The 24,382-nt window shown below is 35.7% G+C and overlaps 1 protein-coding gene across 50 annotated transcripts in view; it reads left to right on the top strand.

Moving 5' to 3' along the window:
- Ank2 (ankyrin 2) overlaps window positions 1-24,382 on the top strand; it is a 636,862-nt gene that overhangs the window by 578,636 nt on the left and 33,844 nt on the right. For 20 of the 50 annotated variants that reach the window (XM_078021790.1, XM_078021757.1, XM_078021763.1 and 17 more), the window contains 10 exons: window positions 742-777; window positions 7,125-7,349; window positions 8,882-8,980; window positions 9,961-10,115; window positions 14,631-14,842; window positions 15,148-15,352; window positions 17,428-17,524; window positions 20,015-20,243; window positions 21,109-21,234; window positions 23,844-23,966. In XM_078021790.1, coding sequence (XP_077877916.1) covers window positions 742-777; window positions 7,125-7,349; window positions 8,882-8,980; window positions 9,961-10,115; window positions 14,631-14,842; window positions 15,148-15,352; window positions 17,428-17,524; window positions 20,015-20,243; window positions 21,109-21,234; window positions 23,844-23,966 — 1,507 coding nt within the window. The remainder of the gene's footprint in view (window positions 1-741; window positions 778-7,124; window positions 7,350-8,881; window positions 8,981-9,960; window positions 10,116-14,630; window positions 14,843-15,147; window positions 15,353-17,427; window positions 17,525-20,014; window positions 20,244-21,108; window positions 21,235-23,843; window positions 23,967-24,382) is intronic. The other 30 variants (XM_040292951.2, XM_078021799.1, XM_078021789.1 and 27 more) reach the window with 3 other exon arrangements.

The raw sequence follows: 24,382 nt of genomic DNA, 5'->3' as shown, positions 1-24,382 counted from the left end.
GTGAACTATTTGAAAACATATGGAAAGTTTCCAGGAAAAGCAGATTCACAGGTAGAAGAGAAGTGAAGGGTGGAACCATAGAGTGGGACTTAACATTAGGTCCAGTGCAGAAGACTACAATCCCCAAAGCAGGGAATTCAGTCATTTGAAAAAAAAAAAAAAGTACTAAGAATTCATTTGCATAATATTTTGTTACAGACTGGTAGGTAATTAATGTTTTCTATTTGCCTTAGAGTTTATGCTGTTTGTCATTGAAGCTATATTTTAAATTATGCATTTCTGTTTGCATTTCTTTCGTGGTAGCCCAAAATGTATTATCATTGTTCTAAAAGTTTTAGAAGTATGAATGAAAAAATTTTTGAGTCAAAATTATGTCCATCAAGTCAAATGTATATTTTTTATTATAATACCCCTTGACATGTCATTGCTTCTTGGACACTTTAAGTGTTCCCACGAACCAATGTTCAATAATGCTACAAAATCTACATCCAGTGATTTTATAACATCTGTAGTTTCCTTAACTGGGAGTAGCTACAAAACCCCCACACCTTGTCTTTCTTTCAGCATTTGCATAGAGCTGTCTCATTGTATTTCCATCTTTTTAAAAAAAATTTTTAGTGAATACTGTATTGGTATATAAGTTATATATATATATTTCAGTTGAAAGTCGCTTCTGATTTCATTCTTTATATTTCACTTTATCCATTCCTTCTCTGTGCTAAAGTATCTATTCTATTGCAGCCGCACCTCTCCATGTCTTGATCGTGACAACAGCAGGTGAACTTCTGCATAATTCCTTCTCTGAATCTGTTGCCTATTCCTCTCCCAATTTCACCATCTCCTTCTGCATATCCCCAACCTCAGGATGCTTTAGTGTGGAAGATACCTAGCCAAACAGATAGGTTTATGTTCTCCAAATCATGAGCATTGTTCACTTTCCCATTCTCTCTCTGCAAAGGGAAAGTTGCTTTGTTTACTGTCAGTGGAAATAAGGTGGGGCTGTGCCAAGATTAATATGGGGTGCCTGTCTTGGTCGTGGGTCTCCACATCTCAGCTTCTTTTTGTGAGAAAAAGTGCTACACAGAGCTAAAATATGTTGTTCCCCACAATTATACAAGTTGATTAAATTATTTTAGAGTTTTATAGAAGATTATCATTTTAAGTGGCACTTAACAGGCTTTTTGTTTTTGTTTTGGCTTTGTTTGGTCTTACCATATTTTAGGTGAGCCAAAGGCTGAAAGTTTATTAATAGTGAATTTCCTTGTTAGTACTGCTTTAAGTATAACCTTATGATATTTTGGAAATTGTACTATAGAATAGAATGGCCCTAGTCCGATTTCTAAAATAAGCTATTATTCTATGTCATTATAATACAGTTATTTTTAGAGGTTGCAGACTGCTGAATAGAGGGTAATTCTTTAGTCATCCATGATGATATTATAGATCACGAGTCTACAATTTAGACATTATTATCATTCTTGAAAATGTATCTATCCTTTTACTTTTTCTCAAGCATCCATTAAATATTATCTTTCTATATGTGAACATATAATGATTGACAAATAATTACTTGGTGATGGTGATTTTAACAAATTGGAAACATATTTTCAAAGCCCATTTTTTTAAATTAACTTTTCAGTTTATGGAATTCAGAGAATTAGGAAGGAATCAAGGGACTTATAGAGGAGGAAAAGCTCATGGTGTGATTTTCTCACAGCATCTTGGAAATTGAATTTAATTTGAGACCCTCTTGCTATGTATATATGGATCACTGAAGCACCCTGACATTTTTTCCTGTTCTTTCACCCAGTAACTAACTATGAATGTTGCAATCTCCTCTCTGTCCCTACCCCCATGGTCCTGGATGAATTAAAAGTAAAACTAAGAATCAGTAACTTTTGGGGTGCAGGATATAGTCCTCAAAAGACCAGATCATTGTTTTCTGCTGACTCTGAAGCATGTACCCATTTAGCTAATCGAATTGCATATTTGTAGGCAAGTCATCTGCATAATAATAGTGGATTGCTTTTGCTTTCTTTTAAAATTGTAATAACATTGTATCTCACAATTTAGAAAACTTCAGTGAGAATTTCTACTTTGCATGACTGCTGAATTTCATTTGGAGAGTAAGATATGCTATTAAAGCTGAACGTTACCTGGTATTTTTTTTTTTTGTCTGTATAGTCTTAAGTTGATGTTTAGTGTAGTTTGTGTACACATTTCATCAAAGCAGCTATTTTAACTTTAAGGCAAAAATAATACAAAATTCTTATTTTCCACTTAGAAATTCTTCCAGAACATCTAAAATGGAAGATTCCAGTAGGTTTTCTAACCTACTCAATAGGAAGCTACACATAACATTTTAACCTTTGGGAAGCAACTTAGAGTTTGTTCATTGATGTCTCTCATTTTATGGATGAGAAAACTAAAACTTATGAAGATTTTAAGTAACCTTCCTGTGGTTACAGTGATAATTCAAGACGGAAACAGGTCTACAACCAGCAAAGAGCATGATGCGCGTTACATTATCCTGTGCCCTGCAATAATAGCATTTTTACATTTTATTTAAATAGTAAATTTCATAAACAAAAACTCTATAAAATCTTATTAAACTACTTAGCACAGATCCAGGTTCATTGTTGGGTCTCAAAAAATTTTAGTTTTCCTATTTTTATGTGGTCATACCTTAAAGACATCCAAAATATATAAAACTCTGTGGCTATAGGTAAAAGAAGATGCTGGAAGCAAGCATTTATTGAATTCTGTATGTTTACCCATATGACTTAATTCTCACCATAACCTTAAGATGTAATAGGATTACCCCTCACTGACAGAGGAGGCTTCAGTCTTAGATCTCATAGCATGTAGAGCTAAGCTTTGATCTATTTGTCATCTTTTTTATATATATCTAATTATGTGTTTTTTACTTTAATTCTTTTCATCTCTAAATATTTACAGGCATTATCTTGTCTCATTTTTAATCTTCCCAACACTTAAGAAAATCATATTTATTTGATCAACTTTAACATGGTGACTGACTCATCTCATGGCTCACACCTTCCAACCTTTCTCTTGTTCTATGGTACATAAAGGTAAAATAGTCTCTTATAATCTGCTTTCTGCAGCTGTTTTGTACCTAGAAGAATAATTATCCCCCAATCTACTACCTGTCTCAATAGTGGCACTTTTCAATACTCTGCTACCTTTGATGAAAACTCTCAAATGCTTACCCAATTTTGTATTAGGAACTATTGGGCTTAACTGATTATACATTGACCTTTACCAGTAGACTTTTCATCATTAACTAGATATAAACTTGGGTCATTATTTCTCCAATTCCTTCTTATTTAAGAAAAAGCTTCTTTTACTTTACAACTTCATAAGTTCAAAATTTTTATTAGTCCTTTGGCAGTTGCACTATTTGAGTCTCATTTGTTTAGAATATTTTCTTGCTAGACTTATATATTTATTCATTTTGACTGACAATATTTAGTTCTTTCATGTCTTACAAGCCCTTGTTCTTGTCATCTTTCTACCTGACATTCTTCTCTGTTCTCTTCTTCCTGAAGAAAATTGCCTCACTACAAACTACAGTTTGTCATTTTCTGTTTGTCTGTGCCATTTCTTTAGTTACTTGATAAAAACAAAAAGCTTTATTTTCTTTAGAAATTCAAGTCGCCTCCCAAATTATGCATTTTGGCATTTTATTTTTCCAATTTTATTTACATTTGGTGCAATACTTAAATATTATTTTCCTGATTTATGATGATACAGAGATACTTACAGATAAATTTATTAGCTTGCAGCTTTAGTCCTTAAGTACTTTTACTTTGAATTCCCTATCTTTGGTCTTTCTTCATACAACTTTTATTCCTAATTAAATTATTTGCTGCATTAAATTCAAATTCTTGGTTTTTGCTAAGTACCATTTTCTACCAGTTCTCTGCCAAGGGAAATAAATACATTAGATATCTCATTTTGGAGCAGAAATAAGCCGACAAATTATAATGCATTAAAGAGGCCTTTCAAACTGCTTTGCTACATGTGAGTGGAGTAATTGGAAAGAGTTCTGGAATAATTGTCTAGAGACCAAAAAATGAAGTTACCTCTTACTTCATCCTTCCTCATTAGACACAAATTTAGACAATGTCTCATAACTGGCCTTTTCACTCTTCCATTCATTTATTGATTCAAAAATTACCTACCATGTGTTGCAGGACCCACATTGTTCTCAGCACTGACACAGGAAGAAATATGGAGAACATATTCACTGCCCTTTAGGGTGTTTGGGTGTTTCCTTAATGGGGCTGTAGTCCATTTCTCATTGATCAGGAAGTTAGCAGTTCTGAGCAAAGATGAAGCCATCAGGAGACATCTGGGCTTAGACCTTGAGCTTCTTGGCAGCACTACCTGGTACTTAATCGGAAGGTAACAAAGACATGAAGAGGAGTGTGGAAATGGAAATCATGGAGCAAGGAGAATAAAACGAGGGTTTCAGCTACACAAAATCATGGAAAGTAATTGAACATGTGATTATTTAACATTATTATAGTCAAGAACACAGCTACTGCAATTCACTGTTTAGACAAGGGAGCCCAAGAAGGTAGATGTTATCCATGTTCTTCTAGATGGAGAATTGATATTATATAGGCCATATGCCTCCACTGTGGCAAATACAGTGGAAATGTGATAGCAAATAATATGAGCACTGAAACTTCTTAAATGCCTTCGAAAAGTACAGATACTATTGAGGATTCATAACATTAATGAGATGTTTTAGAATAATCCCTTGACTAGCTTTAGTCCCTTTTCTCTTTTTGCCATAGAGATAATAGTAAATAGATTTTTAAAAACAGAGGACGTAATACTGTTAATTATCAATGAGTCAAAAATATTATAACTAGTTTGGAGACATTTTTAGTTAAAATGTAAGCTTTTTTCCCTACTTTTAAATGAAAATCAAGGCAAATATTATAATCAAATAAAATAATAAAATGGAAAGGAAGCCTTTATCTTTATGTTACCAGTTCTTTTTATTCTTTTATATTTAAAAGTTAGATAAAAAAGAAAATTTTAAGAATTTATGTTAAAGACCAATAATAAAAGCCAATATTTTCTTATTGTTTTTTGATAAAGACCAGAAACATCAACACTTCAGTATTGAAATGTTGATTGTATTCCCCAGTTTTCATGCTTTCCTGGGAACTCCAAGGCTAGGGAGGAATGGCAGATCTGGCCTGGCTCCTGCATGTGGGAGGACTGTGTGCCTCTACCCATGGTCTCATACTGCATGACGTGCTTCAGACAGGCACACTGGGCTTCTTCGCACCCATTTTTATTACTAGCAACAGATTTCTGTTTAATGGCATGCTTAATGAGTTCTATGTTCTGCTATGAAGAGGATGCTAAGATATTATTCTTCACTTGTCTAAAAATAACATAAGTGTATTGTGTTTCTATCCTGTAACTTACTTTGATAAAATACCTTTCAATTGTTTTCAGTGTTGTCTTAGAAGCAATATCTAGGTGTGTCAAAGCTGGTTCTTTGCTGGTTAAGTTATAAGTAGATCCATGAAACACCTATATGTTGCTTTCCTATTTTTTTTTTTGTCTTAGTGTAAAGATCTTGCAAATGCAATGAAAATAGGGAAGACATTAGTGCAATTGGGTAAGAGCCTACACCCTATTGGTATGTATCTTGGTACAGGTGTGCATGACAATTAGATTGTCATGCTATATAATTTTTGTTCCTTGAGAAAGTGAGTGCCTAAGAGACTTTCATAAGTGTTATGTCTAACAAAGTGACAGACATCCAGGTTAAGCTGGAGCAGGATCTATGACCATCCCAAAGGAAACAACTTCAAAGATAAGACCACTACTTTCTCTTGATACACTTAAAAAAGTCACCTTAGGTTATAGATCTCTTTGCCATGAACGATTGACTTAGTAGGCAAGGAGCAAAAGTAATAGAAGTGCTTTTATATTTCTAAGTTATGATTTGCCACATTCAATTTATTGTACTTTGGGGAAAATCATGATGCACAAATATTCTCCACTAACAGAGCTCAGAGTTTTTCCCACTTGTGAAATGATGGTTCAGAAACAGAGCAAAGGAGCCAGGCATGGTGGCAAATGCCTGTAATCTCAGAGGCTTGGGAGGCTGAAGCAGGAGGATTGTGAGTTCAAAGACAGCCTCAGCAATGGCAAGGCACTAAGCAACTCAGTGAGACCCTGTCTCTAAATTAAATACAAAATAGGCTGGGGATGTGGCTCAATGGTCCAGTCCTGAGTTCAATTCCCAGTAACCCCTGCTACCAAAAAAAAGAAAAGAAAAGAAAAGAAAAGAAACAGAGCACAGGGGACTCAGCTGCTTCCAGTGCCCATCTTCTTTGTTTCAGTCAGATGGCCTGGCAGAAAGACTCCTATTTAAAAAGTGAAAAAGTACATTTTATCTAGCAAACTGGTTCAATCCAAAACATTTAGTCATTTTGCTTTTCTCCTTTTAGAATGCAATCATTAGAAATCTGCATCCTGGGTAAGATGATGTTGGAGCAGGATGTGTTGGCATGGATTTGACCTTGGAAGACAGCCATTGAATATTTTTATCAAGTCATAAGATTCTATCAAAATGAGATGGACAAGATTTATTTTGAAAAATCGTCTTGAGTTAACTCAGAAAAACTGTTAATTCGGTCTTTCCTCTCTGATCTAGCTTCACTTTATTTCAACATGTGGATTATTCAACATATGAGGAAACAGAAGTCTTTGCGCTTATACCAAAAGGAGACTTCTCAGTATTTTTTAGATAATTTCATTCCAGTTACTTTAAAAATCATTTGGACATATTTTAATCTTACAGTTTATGTTTAAAATCAACATTGTCAACGAAATTATAATTCTTCTTTAGTAATAGATGAAAATCATACAAAAATAAACAAAAACATAACAGAAATAAAGACACTGGTATATGGTAACTTTTGAAAACAAATGATTTACCACCATCTACTTAAATAAAAAAGAAAAAGTTCGAGGCCAAATTATTAGGGAAAAAAACTAACTTCACAAAACTTGATAGTTTGCTCTAATATTTCAAAAACTATCTGACATTCTATTTTAATTTTTAGCTTCCTGGTTAGTTTTATGGTGGATGCCCGAGGTGGCGCCATGCGAGGATGCAGACACAATGGGCTCCGAATCATTATCCCACCTCGGAAATGTACTGCCCCAACACGAGTCACCTGCCGGCTGGTCAAACGCCACAGATTGGCGACCATGCCTCCAATGGTGGAAGGAGAAGGCCTGGCCAGCCGCCTGATCGAAGTCGGACCTTCTGGTGCTCAGTTCCTTGGGTAAGGGTTTCTGATAAGCCTCCCACTTAGACACCGATGAGCTTGTGTCCTCTACATGAAATCACTAGGATGGAATGAAAACAGGTACGTCAAACCACTTTGAAAGAGGATCGGCTCCTATGAAATTTTTAAAAATTGGAAGTCAGACCTGAATGCTCAACTCCACTTGCATGCCTCTTCTTTTAAGGCATTTAGGAGTTAAACACTCAGGCTGATTATTATTCTCTCTCTTTGGATGTCATCAGACCTGCCAGATTCCCTTTGCAAGTAACCATATTTTAGTTGATGGTAGGTATTTTTTTTTCTCACCTGAGACTTAAGTGGCAAAGTATAAAGAAAAAAAGAAAAACACTGCTCTATTCCAAACAAAAATGTATTTATAGCCTCATGTCCTTTTTGACGCAGAATCATTATCTTCATTTTGAAAAGCAGTGTTGCCTTTATGGAATATCCAAAAATCGAACACATGTGATTTGTTTTTTCTGATATCAAAATTGCTACCTTGAGCCTTACCATTAAACTAAGCTGTCTATTTAGCCACAGCGTGTTTTAAGGTGCAATCATCAAGACTAACTTCCACCCGAGGTCATTTTGGCAATTTTGAGCAGAAATTAGCATTTCTTATTTCTTCTGTTTGTCTGTACGGCTGCTATTATTTTAAGTGGCATCTCAATGTGTCAAGAAAGGAATAGCTATCCCTGAAAGTGGACCAAAGGATGAAGTTGTGGAGGGGGACACGTTTCAAAACATATTGAAACAAATCAATTGTATTTAAGTCTTGTCATATCAAGTCTTGGTGCTTTAAAAAAAATGGAGAAACCTTATTAATCATGAACTCTTTCGTGTTGTCGGTGTCATACTGGGGAGAGGATTTCTCGCTTTAGAACTCAGGAGAGGTTCTAAAGCCTGTAATTTGGAGCAAACAGTTAACAGGTTACTCCAAATTACTTTCACACCTGAAAAAGGGTGTGTTAGTATTTCCCAATTGTAGAAACCACCTCCCATGTCCTTCTATCAGATGGATCAGAGCCTTAGAAGGAGCCTGTGAAGTTCTGGGTTGCATCAGAAAATGCCATTATGTTTCGAGTTTTCCCTGATGATTCTTTTCATACTTACCCTCTGTTCAGGTAGTTGTAGGTTTTTAAATAATCTTCAAATCTGTTGGGGAATATCCATGAAAACATCTGGCCTCTGTACGGAGCAGAGTTTTTATTATATTCCCAACAGCTTTGTCTTTCCCATGGAACATTTTTTCTATTTTTTTTTTTTTTTTTTTTTGGCTAGTGCCCTGGCAGTGAACCTGATAGGGACTGATCTGACAGCCAGGTGCTGTCCTCGCACAGATGCGCCTCCATTGTACACTCTGGGTCTCGGTTCCTTGCTCATTGTGACCAATGGAGGGGGCAGAACCAAACGCAGAGTGAAACCAAAGTTCACCCTGTGGATCAGCTGGCGACGCTGGGGTTCTGTGGAAGACAATACCTAAAGCTTACTTATGTTCTTTCTTTCACTGCTGCTTTGGATGTACTCAGTAAACTTCACCTGCCAACGGCTCCTCCCCCACTTAATGAGGGAGAAAGTTTGGTCAGCCGCATCCTTCAGCTGGGGCCTCCTGGAACCAAATTCCTTGGGTAGGAGTGACTTAAAACAAATTGATGGCTGCTGGCCCCCCATTCTTCTCCTTCTTCTGCAATATGATTTCTCTTTTCGTCATTGTGCCCATGACATGTCCCTCCCTATGATTTAAACTCTGTATAACCTATCTTTAGTGGACCATTTCTGACCCTTGTGGTATGTGACTTTTATTTTTGAGTGATGTTTTTATATCTTTTCCCTTAAAGTGCTGTGACCTTCATTTTCGTTTAAGCATGAGATCTGCCTAGTTGTACTATGTGCTAGTTATGATGTTGTTATGACGAGTTTGGAGTCTGTATCAAAGCAACCTGGACTCAAAAATCAAGAGCCTCTATATATTTTGAGAATGAATTTGACCTAAAAATTGCAGGATGGTGCATGTTCTGAATCCTGACTATAATAGGCATTGGACACACTTGGGTTGCCAGTGGAGGGGCTCAATCAGGGCCACGCTGTGTGCACATGCCTATTGTTTCCTTGAATGAAGACAATACAAGCAAAACCCATGAGTGCATGGCTCATTAGCACACGTAGTCTACCTTTATGACATCTCCTCATTTACGACACATCAAATTATGCAATGTATGAGCCATTTTTCCTCTTAAACCATTTTGTCATTTTGCACCTTGTAGAAAATGTTTTAGGAGATTGGCATACATCGTAGATATGCATGTACATTTCTTTTGGTTAAATGTGTATACTTACATTTATCAAAGGAGAAGTTCCAGAATGCCACATGCACTCACAGGGAAACATTGGCTTAAGGTAGCAGCATGTACGTGAGGATCGGTGCCCCTGAGGTGGAGTGCCACTGTGCGACCATCTGCTAACTAATGGGCTCCAGAGGATGGCCCACTATGTTCCTGTCCCCAGAAGAGCAGAATTCCAGGTCACTTTGCAACAGACAGAGTCGAGGTGCTTGTCTTGCTGTTGGTTGGCTCCTGTCCACACTAAATGTTCTGCATTGCTATGTCAGGCCTGTGATCGTGGAGATCCCCCACTTTGCGGCCCTTCGAGGAAAGGAGAGGGAACTGGTGGTCCTGCGCAGTGAGAATGGGGACAGCTGGAAAGAGCATTTCTGTGAATACACCGAAGATGAACTGAATGAAATCCTTAACGGCATGGATGAAGGTACCTTCAGATTAAAGGATTTAAAAGAAAGGAAAAATGGAAGCATGAATATATTGCATTTCTTTCTTATAGTCCAGTGATTTGTGAGGTGTATGTGTGTGTGTGTGTGTGTGTGTGTGTGTGTGTGTGTGTGTGTGTGTCCCTTGTGATGTATTTCTACAGAAGCTATCTGCTGTGTTCCAATGGTGGTGAGGCAGGGTACTCAACACATTTGCCTAATTCTCCTCCTGTTACATTCAGAAAAGAAAATCCTTCAAGATAGCAAGCATAGCATTTTAAAAGGAGATACAGCAAGCTTTAATGCAAACTTCTTTGAATCTAAAACTAGTGGTAGAACAGACATTGTTGCCCCATGACAGAATGAAGTGATATTAAATGGAAAAGTATGTTTTTTTTAATGCCTAACTTGAAAAACTATATATATTTAAGATAATGGTAAAAAATGCTAAGCTCTTCGGTTGGAAAACTTGCATCTTTCCATCACTAGTACATTCTAGAATTATCTAATTTCTTTTTAAACTTTCTATTATTAAAGCAGTAGGAAATTAGGTTCATTCAATCTTCTACCTATAATTCAAATAAGGAGTTAGCTAGGATTGAATTGCATACATACACATACATATAAACTTGGGGAACTTAGTTTTTTTTTCATTTTTTAAAATTTATTTTAATTTGTTACACATAATGGCAGAATGCAGTTTATTTCATATTACACATATAGAGCACAATTTTTCAATGATTGTATACAAAGTATTTTCACACCATTCATGTCTTACACGTGTACTTAGGGTAATGATGTCTAACTCATTCCACCATCATTCCTACCCCTTTGCCCTCTCCTTCCCCCTCCCTCCCCTTTGCCCTATCTAAAGTTCTTCCATTCCTCCCATACTCCCCCCACCCCCCATTGCCATATCAAACCCCATCCTCATATCAAAGAAAACATTTGGCCTTTGAGTTTTGGGGATTGGCTTGTTTCACTTAGCATTATATTCTCCAATTTCATCTATTTACCTGCAAATGCCATGATTTCATTCTCTTTTAATGCTGAATAATGGTCTATTGTGTATATATACCAAAGTTTCCCTATCCATTCATCTACTGAAGAGCATCTAGATTGACTCCATAATTTAGTTATTGTGAATTGTGCTGCTATAAACATTGATATGACTGTGTACCTGTAGAATGCTGTTTTTAAGTCCTTTGGGTATAAACCAAGGAGTAGGATAGTTGGGTCAAAAGGTGGTTCCATTCCCAGTTTTCCAAGGAATCTCCATACTGCTTTCCATATTGGGTGCACCATTTTGCAGTGCCACTAGCAATGTATGAGTGTGACTTCCCCCCACCCCAGCCTCGCCAACACTTATTGTTGTTTGTATTCTTGATACCTGCCATTCTAAGTGAGATGAAATCTTAAAGTAGCTTTGATTTGCATTTCTCTAATTGCTAGAGATGTTGAACATTTTTTCATGTTTGTTGATTGATTGTATATCTTCTTCCAAGAAGTGGTCTGTTCAGTTTATTGGCCCATTTATTGATTGGGTTATTTGTTTCTTTGGTGTTAAGGTTTTTGAGTGCTTTATATATTCTAGAAATTAGTGCTCTATCTAATGTGCTTGTGGTAAAGATTTGCTTCCATTCTGTAGGCTCTCTATTCACCTCACTGATTGTTTCTTTTGTTGAGAAGAAGCTTTTCAGTTTGAATCCAACCCATTTGTTGATTCTTGGTTTTAATTCTTGTGCTACAGGAATTTTATTAAGAAAGTTGGGGCCTAATCTGATGTGATGGAGATTTGGGCCTACTTTTTCTTCCATTAGGTGCAAGGTCTCTGGTTTAATTCCTAGGTCTTTGATCCACTTTGAGTTGAGTTTTGTGCATGGTGAGAGATAGGGGTTTAATTTCATTTTGTTACATGTGGATTTCTAGTTTTCTCAGCACCATTTGTTAAGAGGCTATCTTTTCTCCAATGTACGTTTTTGGCGCCTTTGTCAAGTATAAGATAACTAAAGTTATGTGGGTTAGACTCTGTGTCCTCTATTTTGTACCATTGGTCTGGTCTACAGGTCTATTTTGGTGCCAATACCATGCTATTTTTGTTACTATTGCTCTGTAGTATAGTTTTAGGTCTAGGATAGTAATGCCACCAGCTTCACTCTTCCTCCTAAGGATTGCTTTATCTATTCTTGGTCTCTTATTTTTCCAGATGAATTTCATGATTGCTTTTTCTATTTCTATAAGGAATGACATTGGGATTTTGATTGGGATTGCATTGAATCTGTATAGTGCTTTTGGTAGTATGGTCATTATGACAATATTAATTCTGCCTATCCAAAACCAAGGTAGATCTTTTCATCTTCTAAGGTCTTCTTTTATTTCTTTCTTTAACGTGTTTGTTGTAGTTTCATTGTAGAGTTCTTTCACCTCTTTCATTAAATTTATTCCCAAGTATGAAAATACCTAGCATACAGATTAAGGATAGAATTTTAAAGGCCCCAAGAGAGAAAAATCATATTACCTATAAAGGAAGACCAATTGAATCTCAGCAGAGTTTTCAACCCAGACTCTCAAAGTTAGGAGATCCTGGAACAACATATACCAAGTTCTAAGATAATGGATGCCAACCAAGAATCTTATATCCAGCAAAAATTAAGCTTCAAACTTGATGATGAAATAGAAACCTTCCACGAGAAACAAAAGCTAAAAGAATTTACAGCAAGAAAACCTGCACTACAGAACATTCTTGGCAAAATATTCCACGATGAGGAAATGAAAAACAACAATGAAAATCTGCAAAGGGAGGAACTTAGTTTTTTTATTAGAATTTAAATCTCTAAATCCCAAATTTGTCTTTGGCCATTAATCCATAGGTTGAAATGTCTCTGTTTGACTAAAGGGAAGTTGCTCATTCTTAGGCCACCACAAGTTGCACAGAGAAAATGCCCATGTCCTAAAATGAGGCATAATCCACTTAAAGAAACTAGAAGAAATAAGGCAAGTTCTTTGCCTAAGTGACAACAGCATTTCTTATGCAAAGAGGGGATGGAAGAAGAAATTATTATCATCTTCCAAGTAAGGTAGAAAGGATCAGAATTCTGATTGATAAAACTTATTCCTACCTGGGCGCCATGGTTGCACAACTGTAATCCCAGTGGCTCAGGAGGCTGAGGCAGGAAGATCTCAAGTTCAAAGCCAACTTCAGCAACAGCAAGGTGCTAAGCAACTCAGTGAGACCCTGTCTCTAAATAAAATATAAATTAGGGCTGGGGATGTGGCTCAGTGGTTGAATGCCCCTGAGTGCAATCCCCAGTAACCCCCCCCCCAAAAAAAAGCTTATTCCTTGCAATATTTAGGCCACTTTTATTTTGGGGGACAATTTCTTTTGCTAGCATGTAGATTTAGTATACTTTTCTCTGAGATGTTTGCTGGTCACTGATCTATCCTTCAACACTGGCATCTTGCCCTTGATGGGGACCCACTCTCATAACTTTTTATGTATGTAAAAAGTATATTTTAAATGAAGAATCATATTTTCATATGTTTGTCTGTTTTTAAATATATTCTTTTGTAAGTATATGATAGTATTTGCCAGTGTATTAGTCTTTAATTATATCTGTAGGATCAAATCCTGGGACTTTTATAGTAACTAGTTATAATCAATAATCAAAAAACATACTTTTTCTGCCTTGTATTATGAATTGTAAATGTGTTCTAAAAGTGAATGACTCTTCATAATCCCTTAAAATTCAGTGATCGACTTAGTTCAAATTTTCTACATTGTAAATCCGCCTGATTTTTTGTGTTGTCCTAAATATCTACACTAATGCAACTTATAAAGAGTACACGACCCTATCCCTGTGAAGTTAGATGGCATATTTGGTAAGTTGTTGGCATTGGAGGAATATTGAGACTCAGAAATCATAAGCATGCATCTTTTTTTATAGCCACAGGAACTATCACAGAGACACCCATCTCACTAGAATAAACACATAAACACAAACCTTACCCTTTCAAGACAGATTTTATTCCTGTACCACTCCCTTGAGAATCCAAAAGGCCATATTATTTCTTAAAACCACAATAACTGGTCATGAGCTAACTTTGAATTCTGCAAACAAAAGGAGTTCATACACAACCTCCTCTCCATCACACGAACCAAGAATAGAAGAGGTTCGTTGTCATTCCAGGTTTGCCCTCATATGCCCTCATTTACAAAGGCAGCCCTGGAGGACTGCAGCTGGTATGAGATGCTTTCCTTTCACAGTGCCCTGGAAAGTCCTAGTTTTCCCAAAGAAAGAAAATGTACAAGCTGAATGCTGACAGGTCTTAAAAGACTGTAATGTTTATTATTTATTTTTTCTAGTGTCAGAGTAACCTTGCTTAATAAATTTTTCTATTACTTGAAAAAAAAAAGTTTTGATGCCACTTCTATTCACTATTAACTATGCCAATGAGTTTGCTAGAATGCTATCAGAAGGAAATCCTTGCTGCATGAAGATGGGTATTTCTTGTCTCAGTGCTGGATAGCCCAGAAGACCTAGAGAAGAAGCGAATCTGCCGCATCATCACACGTGACTTCCCCCAGTACTTTGCAGTGGTGTCTCGCATCAAACAGGACAGCAACCTGATTGGCCCAGAGGGAGGTGTGCTGAGCAGTACGGTGGTACCCCAGGTGCAGGCTGTCTTCCCAGAGGGAGCACTAACCAAGAGGATCCGTGTAGGCCTACAGGTACACCCATATTGGATGTAGTTGATCCTCATGTGGATTTATTCCTTTGATTAAAAATGAGCATTTCAAATAGAAAATAAAATGTTAAATAATCAAATTATTCCAGGGGGCGCCAAAGTAACTATGGGAGATCACAGGTCTTACAAATTTACATGCGTGCTTGGTAATAATATGAAACTTGGAATTGCCATATTTAAAGTCTCACAAACTGATTTGTGAAATGAAAAGCAATGCTTTAGATAGGATATTGACATTAAACGTAATAATATATGGTTTATTTTAATATTTTTCTTTATTTTGAAAAGGCTCAACCTATGCACAGTGAATTGGTTAAGAAGATCCTTGGCAACAAAGCTACCTTCAGCCCTATAGTCACTTTGGAACCTAGAAGAAGAAAATTCCACAAGCCAATCACCATGACCATTCCTGTCCCCAAAGCTTCAAGTGATGTCATGCTGAATGGTTTTGGGGGAGATGCACCAACCTTAAGATTGTTATGCAGCATAACAGGTGAGTCATATATGACCATGTTATAGTATAGAGTTCTGAAAAAAAGAAACTTAATTATAAAAATTAAATTGCCTTTGTCATAAGATGCTTCCTGGGTTATATGCATTAATTCAGGAAAAGCATTTTTAATTGATTCGGGAAGCGAAAACCAAAAGGAAATGAATTCTTATTTACTAAATGTAGTCTGTATGTGAGACTTAGATACTATATATGAATTGTCATTTCTACCCAATTAACCCTATAAGTAAACTTTAACCCCATTTTGGCAAAAAAGAAACCAAGATTAAAGAAAAATGGATAGCATACCTGAGTTATGCCTTAAATATTTGGAAGAGTTGGTATTCAAACCCCGTGCCAGATATCTCCCCAGCCCAGGCTTCATGTCTTCACAGAAGACAACCCTTTATATCTACTGTGTGGAAAAGAACATTCTGATTTTACCCAGTGGTTCAACCCAACTGGTCTTTCTAGGGTAGCTCATGTCTTTATCACTGATTTATTGAACTAGCTTTGGAGAAACAAAGTAAAGGTTTTCTAGTAATTAACAGATTTTTGGTCTCTTTAATTCATAGTTATAGTAGCTTTCAGACAACTATCAAGCTCTCCAAAGATATTCCCTAAACCACCATAGATAGAGGCAAAAACATCCACACAAATAATTTGTTTTAGGGCTATGTAATTTGATAATTTCCAAATATATCAGTAATTACAGTGTTGGCATTCAATAAAATATCAATATTATCATCAGAAGGAAAAATAGCCATTTATGGTTGTTTTGGTATTGTTCAATTTTTTTTTCATTTCTCCTTCGTATTGACAGAAATGTTCACCCTTATTTATTTCTCCTTCTCTATTTCTCCCTTATTATTGTGTTTTGTATACTTAGGAAGGAGAAACCATCAAGATTATGCCATAAGTTTAATAATGTGACAAAATTTAACTCTCTGTCGACTGTAATGAGTAGAGGGAGGAATGATCTGCTTCACGTATCATCTTTTTTTCCAATTGCTTATTTCCGGTTATCACTGAGTATTTCTCAGTGTCTTTCCCATACTTTTTGTAGTGTGGGTGTATAATTATCCCCACTATGGTGTGCTACCTGATGCTATGGATGTGAAATGGGAGAGAGAAGTTGTCTGTGGTGTACCCTGAAGGTACCACATAGGCCTAGATACCATCCACCATGTCTTCAAATGAGCTTTTACTAAACAATTTTTAAAATTTAAAATAGTTTGAAAAATTAGTACATTTATGTGTTGATTTCAAAAATATGTATGTGCATAGAATTTTGTATTTTTTATATTCTATAATTCTGCCAAGAATATATATCTTAAAGGCCTAATGGAGTAAACATCTGTAATCTTTCTTTGATAAGCCATTTCCCTCTTAGAGTCAAGGTCTGTCTCTATCTCAGACATATATACCTCCTCACTGCTCAGTAGAAATAAGATAAGAGGTTACTGGCCCTCATGATGATCTACCTATATGCAAAGGCTGATCTCTGCCATTTGTTCATTTGTCCTGCAGAATATATTGAGCTCTTAATATTTTTCAGGTATTCTTTTTTTCCAATCTTCAATTTCAAGTGGATAGGAAATTTCATCTTTTAAAAATGGTTGTACAGAATGCGAAGTTCAGGAATAAGAAAATACTAAATATTGGATATTTAGTATTTATAGATATTAAAATAATAAACAATCTAAATATTCTCTTATTCCTGAAACTCTTTAATTGGATCTTTTAAAATGATCTAAATGATATATGATCTAAAACCACCTTCAAAGCCTAGCAATTATGACAAAAGCTTCAGAACGTCAGGCAGAGAATGGAACACTTAATAAACAGTTATTCAAACAACCTCCCTGAAATTTAGTTTCTTGAATGGTGGTGTCTGCTGCTTGTGTTCCACGTGTCATTTTTTTTAGCATATAGTTTTGCCATTTTGTTCTCAATATGTCATTTTGAGGGATGGGTGGGATTACGTGCATGAACACAGCCAGAACCACAGAGATTTTATTTTATGACCCAGAGTCTGGAGTTTTGCCTAACTTTCTTCCACAATCGTGTTATTTCAGGTGGAACCACCCCTGCGCAGTGGGAAGACATTACAGGAACCACACCCCTAACATTTGTCAATGAATGTGTTTCCTTTACAACTAATGTGTCTGCCAGGTAAGCTGTGCAGGCCAGAAAAGCCCATTGTACTCTCCCTCCCCCTCAAATTATTCCTGTTGTTGTTTTATTTGGCTTCTTAATTCTTTAACAGTGATTATTATTTTTTTTAAGTAAGTTCAACATTTTCTTTCACCTTTTAAACTAGATCTACCAACAAATGTAATAGTGGCACTACTATAACAAAGTCTGAAAGTCAGATGAAAATCTAAGCAAAATGAGTGACTCTGCTTGGGCTGAATGATTGTGACTCTGGCTTTAGAAGCCACTGCTGTTTTTCCAGTTCAAAGGTCTTAGGAATGAGAAATTTCCTGTTGTCAACAAAATATCCTAAATTACTTTTTCTGTCTTTCTTTCTTTCTTTCTTTCTTTTTTTTGGCAGAGGGGTGCCGGGGATTGAACCTAGAGGCACTTGACCACTGAGCCACATTCCCCAGCCCTATTTTGTATTTTATTTAGAGACAGGGTCTCACTGAATTGCTTAGCACCTCGCTTTTGCTGAGCCTGGCTTTGAACTCATGATCCTCCTGCCTCAGCCTCTGGATCCAGTGGGATTACAGGCGTATCCACCATGCCCAGTCTAAATTACTTTTTCAACAAAATAACAAAAGCACAAAGCCTGCCATAGTTTGCTTTAAAATGGCTTAGTGGTTTTAGAGTCTCTCTTGCATCCTAATACATTTGCATATTACCCGTTGTTGTGTTGGATATCTTTAAAAAGCTGAAGCTATCTTTCTTATTTACAGGTTAACTCCATTTTTAATATCGGTTCCCATCTGAATAGTCTTTGTTAAGCCTCTTCACATTTCTTTAATTTGATATTATAATAATGCTGTGACTTAAGTAGGGCAAGAAGCATTTATGTCTATTTTAGGAAAACTGAAGTTGAGAGTAGTTAAAGCTTAAATTCCTATGGGGACAAGAAAAGATAAAAATGCATGAATTGTTAAGTAACAGTTCCAGCAATAGTCTTATAGTTCCTTCTCCAGAGGGCCCAACTATTTAATTTCCTGCCCATGCTTCAGCGTGTTCTGCCAGTCTGGCACCTGTACTCTAAGGCCCCAAGATTACCAGTTCTGAATGAGAGAGACAGACCAGAGGTACTAAAAGAATTCAGAAGAAGGTGTTGTACTAGTAGTTTGAGAGGATCTGAGAAGAGATTACCTTTGAAGTATGTGTCAGTACCTCACAGCCACATGAAATTGGATAAGAATATAAGATGAGTAAAAATGCAAAGACAAAATTCAGAGGGTGCATTGGGGGATAGAATAAGGATTGATATCATCTTGAACTCAGAAATAATGCTGGAATGTTGCTGGCAACACTCGTTTTAGAAGCCTTTAATAATGTAAAGAAATGAAGAGTCACTGTACAATTTGTAACTTCTCAGTTAAAAAATACCAAAAAAAAAAAAGAAAGAAAAAGAAAAGAATGCACAGCTGTGTCCAAAATGAAAATACTACAAGAACAACAATAAAACTAAAAAAAAAAAAATGTTGTAGAAGAAATAAACTCTTTTGTGATAAGATGGGAGAAATAAATATATAAATTTAAAATACCACAAAATGACTGTCTTTGTAATAATAATTTAACTTGTAGGTTATAAGAAACAGTGAGTGTAGTTAGATTAGTAGAAAGAGGAAGGTAATTTTGTGTCCCTGCCATGAGCCAGGAACTACACTGAAGTTTAAAAACATTATGCCAACTGAAAATCCATAGAGACAGGAAGTAGAATAGAGTTTATCCTGGGCTAGAGTGAGGAGGAAAATGGGAAGTTATGGTTTAATGAATACAAAATTTTTTATGTAAGAAACCTTTGGAAGGGTAGAAAGGACAAAATTGAGAAAATATCCATCTGATGGCCTCTACTTTCTTCTTCAAGTTCTCCATCTTGCGGTAAGGGTGAAGCTCAAGGAGAGTCATAAAGGGCCAGCAACCTCGCTGTACTGGGAAAAATTATATCAGAGCAAAAACTGCCATTCAGGAGCCGAATTTTTAAATGGTTGAATTGATACAATCTTAGTTATTGGAGTGCTGCTTGGAAAAGAATAATGAGATGAAGAAACACAGCAAATGTTGTTGAAAAGCTTCAGGAAATGCAATGTAGACTAAGAGGGGAAATAGGAACTCATTCAGTGGGACCCCTATCAAATCTGAGGCTGGGCTTACACCACTGGAGAATTCTAAAACACCACAGGTGTGTTTCAGAGGATTGAATACATAGAATTGTTTCCAAGGAAGGAAAACACACAGTATTTAATAGTTGGTCTTAGAAACCTGGTACAGCTCCCTTCCCCTTGCTCCCTCTGCCCTCCTCTCTATCCTGCCATCCTTGTTTCTTTCCCTTTCCTTCAGCTTCCTTTCATTATTCCTGCTCTCACCTTCTTCTTATTCCAAGAAGTACTTGTTGACTACTCTGATCATATTAATGGAACTGGTTTTTTTTTCAAGGGGTACACTTTAAATAATCGTTTTTATTTATTTTTCTAGGTTCTGGCTGATAGATTGTCGACAGATACAGGAATCCGTTACCTTTGCATCACAAGTGTACAGGGAAATTATCTGTGTACCTTACATGGCCAAATTTGTCGTGTTTGCCAAATCACATGACCCCATTGAAGCCAGATTGAGATGTTTCTGCATGACTGATGATAAAGTGGATAAGACCCTTGAACAACAAGAAAACTTCGCTGAAGTGGCCAGAAGCAGGGATGTGGAGGTACTGTATTAAAAATACAGATAATCTATGTTGCCGTTCTGTCATTAGACTTATATTTCAAATATAATATTATGAACAAAGTCATTAAAAAACATCCAGGTAAAATCCGCCATTTTCTGGGGCTGGGGATATAACTCAGTGGTGGAGCACTTGCCTACCATGCACAAGGCCCAGGTTGGATTTCCATCACTACAAATAAATAAAATCAGCTCTTTTCAGCCAATTTAGACCTGTCCTATAGAGATGATCTCAGTGAATGTGGGAAGATAAAAGGGTTCCTTTGAAGATTATTTGAAGAACAACTATGAGTTATTGATAAACTCAAAATATGTGACTGTAGCAGTTGAGATTGTTTTAGTTTTCCTGGATGTTCTTTTTTTATTTAAAATAAATAAATTAAGATTTTTATTTATTTATTTATTTATTTAGTAAAGAAAACAATCTGAGAATTTCTTCCTTTTGTGTAAATGTTCATATAGGATACCCAGGGCTTTTTCACATTACTTATTCTTATTTCAGAATTCCCCATCAGTTTGATGTCCAGTAATCTGACTCATTGTGATGTCAAAAATTAGCCAATTAGAATTTTAAACTTAAAAATTAAATATCTATTGGTTTGTGGTACAGTGATAGAAATGAGAGCATTAATGTTTCCTTGCATTTGAAGATTTCCATTACCAATAAGAAGAAAAAGTTCTATACCTTGTCACATATAAGACAAATTGTCATTTGGCAGCGTAAAGATTATTATATGTATATTTTAAGAATGTAAAACGCCAAGCAGTAACACTGCTGCTTTCTTTGTGTAAATAATAAACTATAATTGCAACTCTTTTGTTCTGTTATTTTTCTCCATTTCACCCAGGTATTAGAAGGAAAGCCCATCTACGTTGATTGCTTCGGCAACCTGGTGCCATTAACCAAGAGTGGCCAACACCACATATTCAGTTTTTTTGCCTTTAAAGAAAACAGACTTCCCCTCTTTGTCAAGGTAATGTATGCATGGAATTTTGTAATGTATTTTATTCAAGATCCAGAAAAGTTTTGACTTCCTTCATAGTGGAGAATATTTGCCTTTCAATTATTCCCAGATTTTTTTTTTTAGTCTGTTTGTAAAATGTAATGGTTCTAGAAAATCAAATATTTTTATTTTTGGAGTTCAGAGTCAACTTTAAGTTTTAGTTATAGACCATGTTTAAGGAGGAGAATAAGAATAAATAATAGCTGACTCATTAATTAGAAACACTGGCTACTCTTCAAAATTTGAGGGGGAGTCTATTTTTTAAAAAATAGACTAATGATTTTTAAATATTTAGGCTTAAATTTTAAAAATATGAGTGAATTTCAGAAGTGTGGAGACCAAAAGAGTTCTGACAACTTTTTTGTTGTCAAAAAAAAGAGACTCAGAATCTCACTTAGGCTAATAAGAAATCATCCCAGATAGAGCTATTGATTTGATGTATTTTCGTATATTCATCCAACAAACGTTATGATGACAGGTCAGTGCACCATCAATGTGCTGCCTGTGTTTTAGGAATGTCAATTCAAGTTAGGGCCTAGATTCCAATTCTAAAGAGGAGCACAGCCTATGAATGACATTCATGAGATAAAACAAAACTCTACTCTGTTTGCTTATTTTCTTTCCTATTTCTCACAACTTATTTCACTATTCTAGATTTCTTAATGTTTAGTCCTCACAAGGCATAGGCTAGTCTCTGCTCCCTTCCCCCCATAGTCCTTCTTCAAGCTTTAACTTCCCAAACTGTTCATCAGCAATGACTCCTTTTGTTATTTTAACACCTCATGATTTTTCAAAACATGCATCTGCAAACCTGTTTAATAAATCTGCCCAAGATCTCTAAAGATTATCCATTATGCTACTTCTGCTTCTGTTGTTTTGCCTGATGAATGATAGGTTCTTAAAGACAACCTCATTATACAGTAGTGCTGAAAAGTAATGGACCCACTTAGTAAAGACATCTATATAATTAAGCTAATATTTGATATTGTGGATGTGCAAAAGTCATCCAACAAGAAACCCAATATGAAAATATTCTCCAAAGAGGTATAAGAACGACCAATAAGCACATGAAAAAAAATGTTCAACAAATTAGGGAAATGCACATCAAAAGCACAATAAGATACTACTTTATACCCATGAAATGGCTATTATTAAAATAAATCCTATCAAATAAATAAATGTTGGCAAGGATGTGGACCTTACTTACACTGTTGATGGTAATATAAAGTAATGTAGTCATTGTGTAAAACAGTATGATATTTTGTCAAAATATTAAGTACATATGATCCAGTAGTTTCATTTCTAGGTTTGCTCCCAAAAGAACTGAAAGTGTTAATAGCACACCAGTGTTCTTAGCAGCATTTTCCACAATAGCCCCGAAGTGGAAACAACCCAAGTGGGTAGATAAATAGATTAACAAACATACATACACAAAGGTATTATTTAGCTTTTAAAATGAATGAAGTTCTGATACATGCAACAATATAGATGACACTTGAACAATAGGCTAAATGAAATAAGTGACACAGAAGAACAAATATTGTATAGTTTTGCTATATGAGGTACTTAGAGTAGTCAAAATTCACAAAGACAGAAAATGCAAAGGTGGTTACCAGGAGCAGGGGATGGAGGGAATGGGAAATTATTGTTTAATATACACAGAGTTTCAGTTTGGAAAGGTCGGCAAGTTCTGAATGAAGTCAGGTGGGGTGGTAATTTTTGGTTATACAACAATGTGAATGTACCAAATGCCACAGAATTAAAGATCTAAAAATGGTGAAACAATTAGTCTTATGTTATGAATGTATTACCACAGTAAAATATGAAATTCTGAAACTGTCATATGGATGAACCTTGAGAATATGCTAAGTAAAATAAAACAGAGAATATTGTATGACTCCACCATTACCAAGGAACTAGAATAGGCACATTCACAGAGAAAGGAAGTAGAATAGAGGCTATCAGGGTGGAGGACTGGGAAGTTATTGTATAAGGGGGACAATTTTATTGTAGGGTAATGAAAAGTTGTAGATAGTGGTGATGATCACACAGCTCTAGAATTGTGCTTCCTGCCACTGACTCATCTGCTTACAAATAGTAGCAATGGTAAATTTTATGTTATATCTTACCATGGTTTTTTAAAAAGCTTAATAAGTGATTGAGATCTTGTATACAATATGGTGACAGTAGTTGATAATAATGTGTTGTATTTTGAAACTTCCCAAGAGAGGTCTTAAGTGTTTTCAAGACAAGAGGGACAATAACCAGATGAGGTGATAGGTATGTTCATGAGCTTGATTATAATAATTATTTAACAATACATAGATATATACATCAAATCATCACATTTGGGTACTTTAAATATATAAAAGTTTTATTTGTCAATCATACTTCATAAAGCTGGATATAGCTAAATGTTTTTTAAAAAGTTATTCTAAATGAGTGTGGGGAGGAGGAAGACCTTTGAATTTTTACTGAGCATTAACAAATGAATTTTATTTTACCCCTTTAAATATTGCCTAAATGAAATAAAGAGTACATGTTAAATATAGGTGAACTAAATGTTGTTCTTGTTCAAGGTACGCGATACAACTCAGGAACCTTGCGGACGACTATCATTTATGAAGGAGCCCAAATCCACAAGAGGCCTGGTGCATCAAGCTATTTGTAACTTAAACATCACCCTGCCGATTTATATGAAGGTACGTAATGTTTGCTGTAGTGTTATTCAGACAGAGTAGAAACTGAATTCAAATCCTTTGAAATGAACAAAAATAAAGGCAGTGAATGTAAGCACATGTAACAATCACTTTTGTTAACCTGTTGAATTTAGGATTTTTCCATTCAAATAAAGGAAGAAGTATTTTCTCCTAACTTTGCATTAAATGTACTTTGATGAAAAATTTTATCAACATATTGAATATGGAAGAGAGAAATAGGATATGAGTTTTAACATTTTGAACCAATTTTTTAAAAAAATAAAATGATTAGCTTTATTTCCATGTGCTGTCCTGAGACCACTCTAGTGCAATTAGCCCTACCAAAATACTGGAGTCTCTTGGCTCTGCTTACAACCAATTCACATGTAGATAATACATTATTAAATTCAGGATAATCT

This window comes from Ictidomys tridecemlineatus, chromosome 9, assembly GCF_052094955.1.
Source record: "Ictidomys tridecemlineatus isolate mIctTri1 chromosome 9, mIctTri1.hap1, whole genome shotgun sequence".
Taxonomy (NCBI): Eukaryota; Metazoa; Chordata; class Mammalia; order Rodentia; family Sciuridae; genus Ictidomys; species Ictidomys tridecemlineatus.
This window is presented reverse-complemented; position numbering and strand designations above follow the sequence as displayed.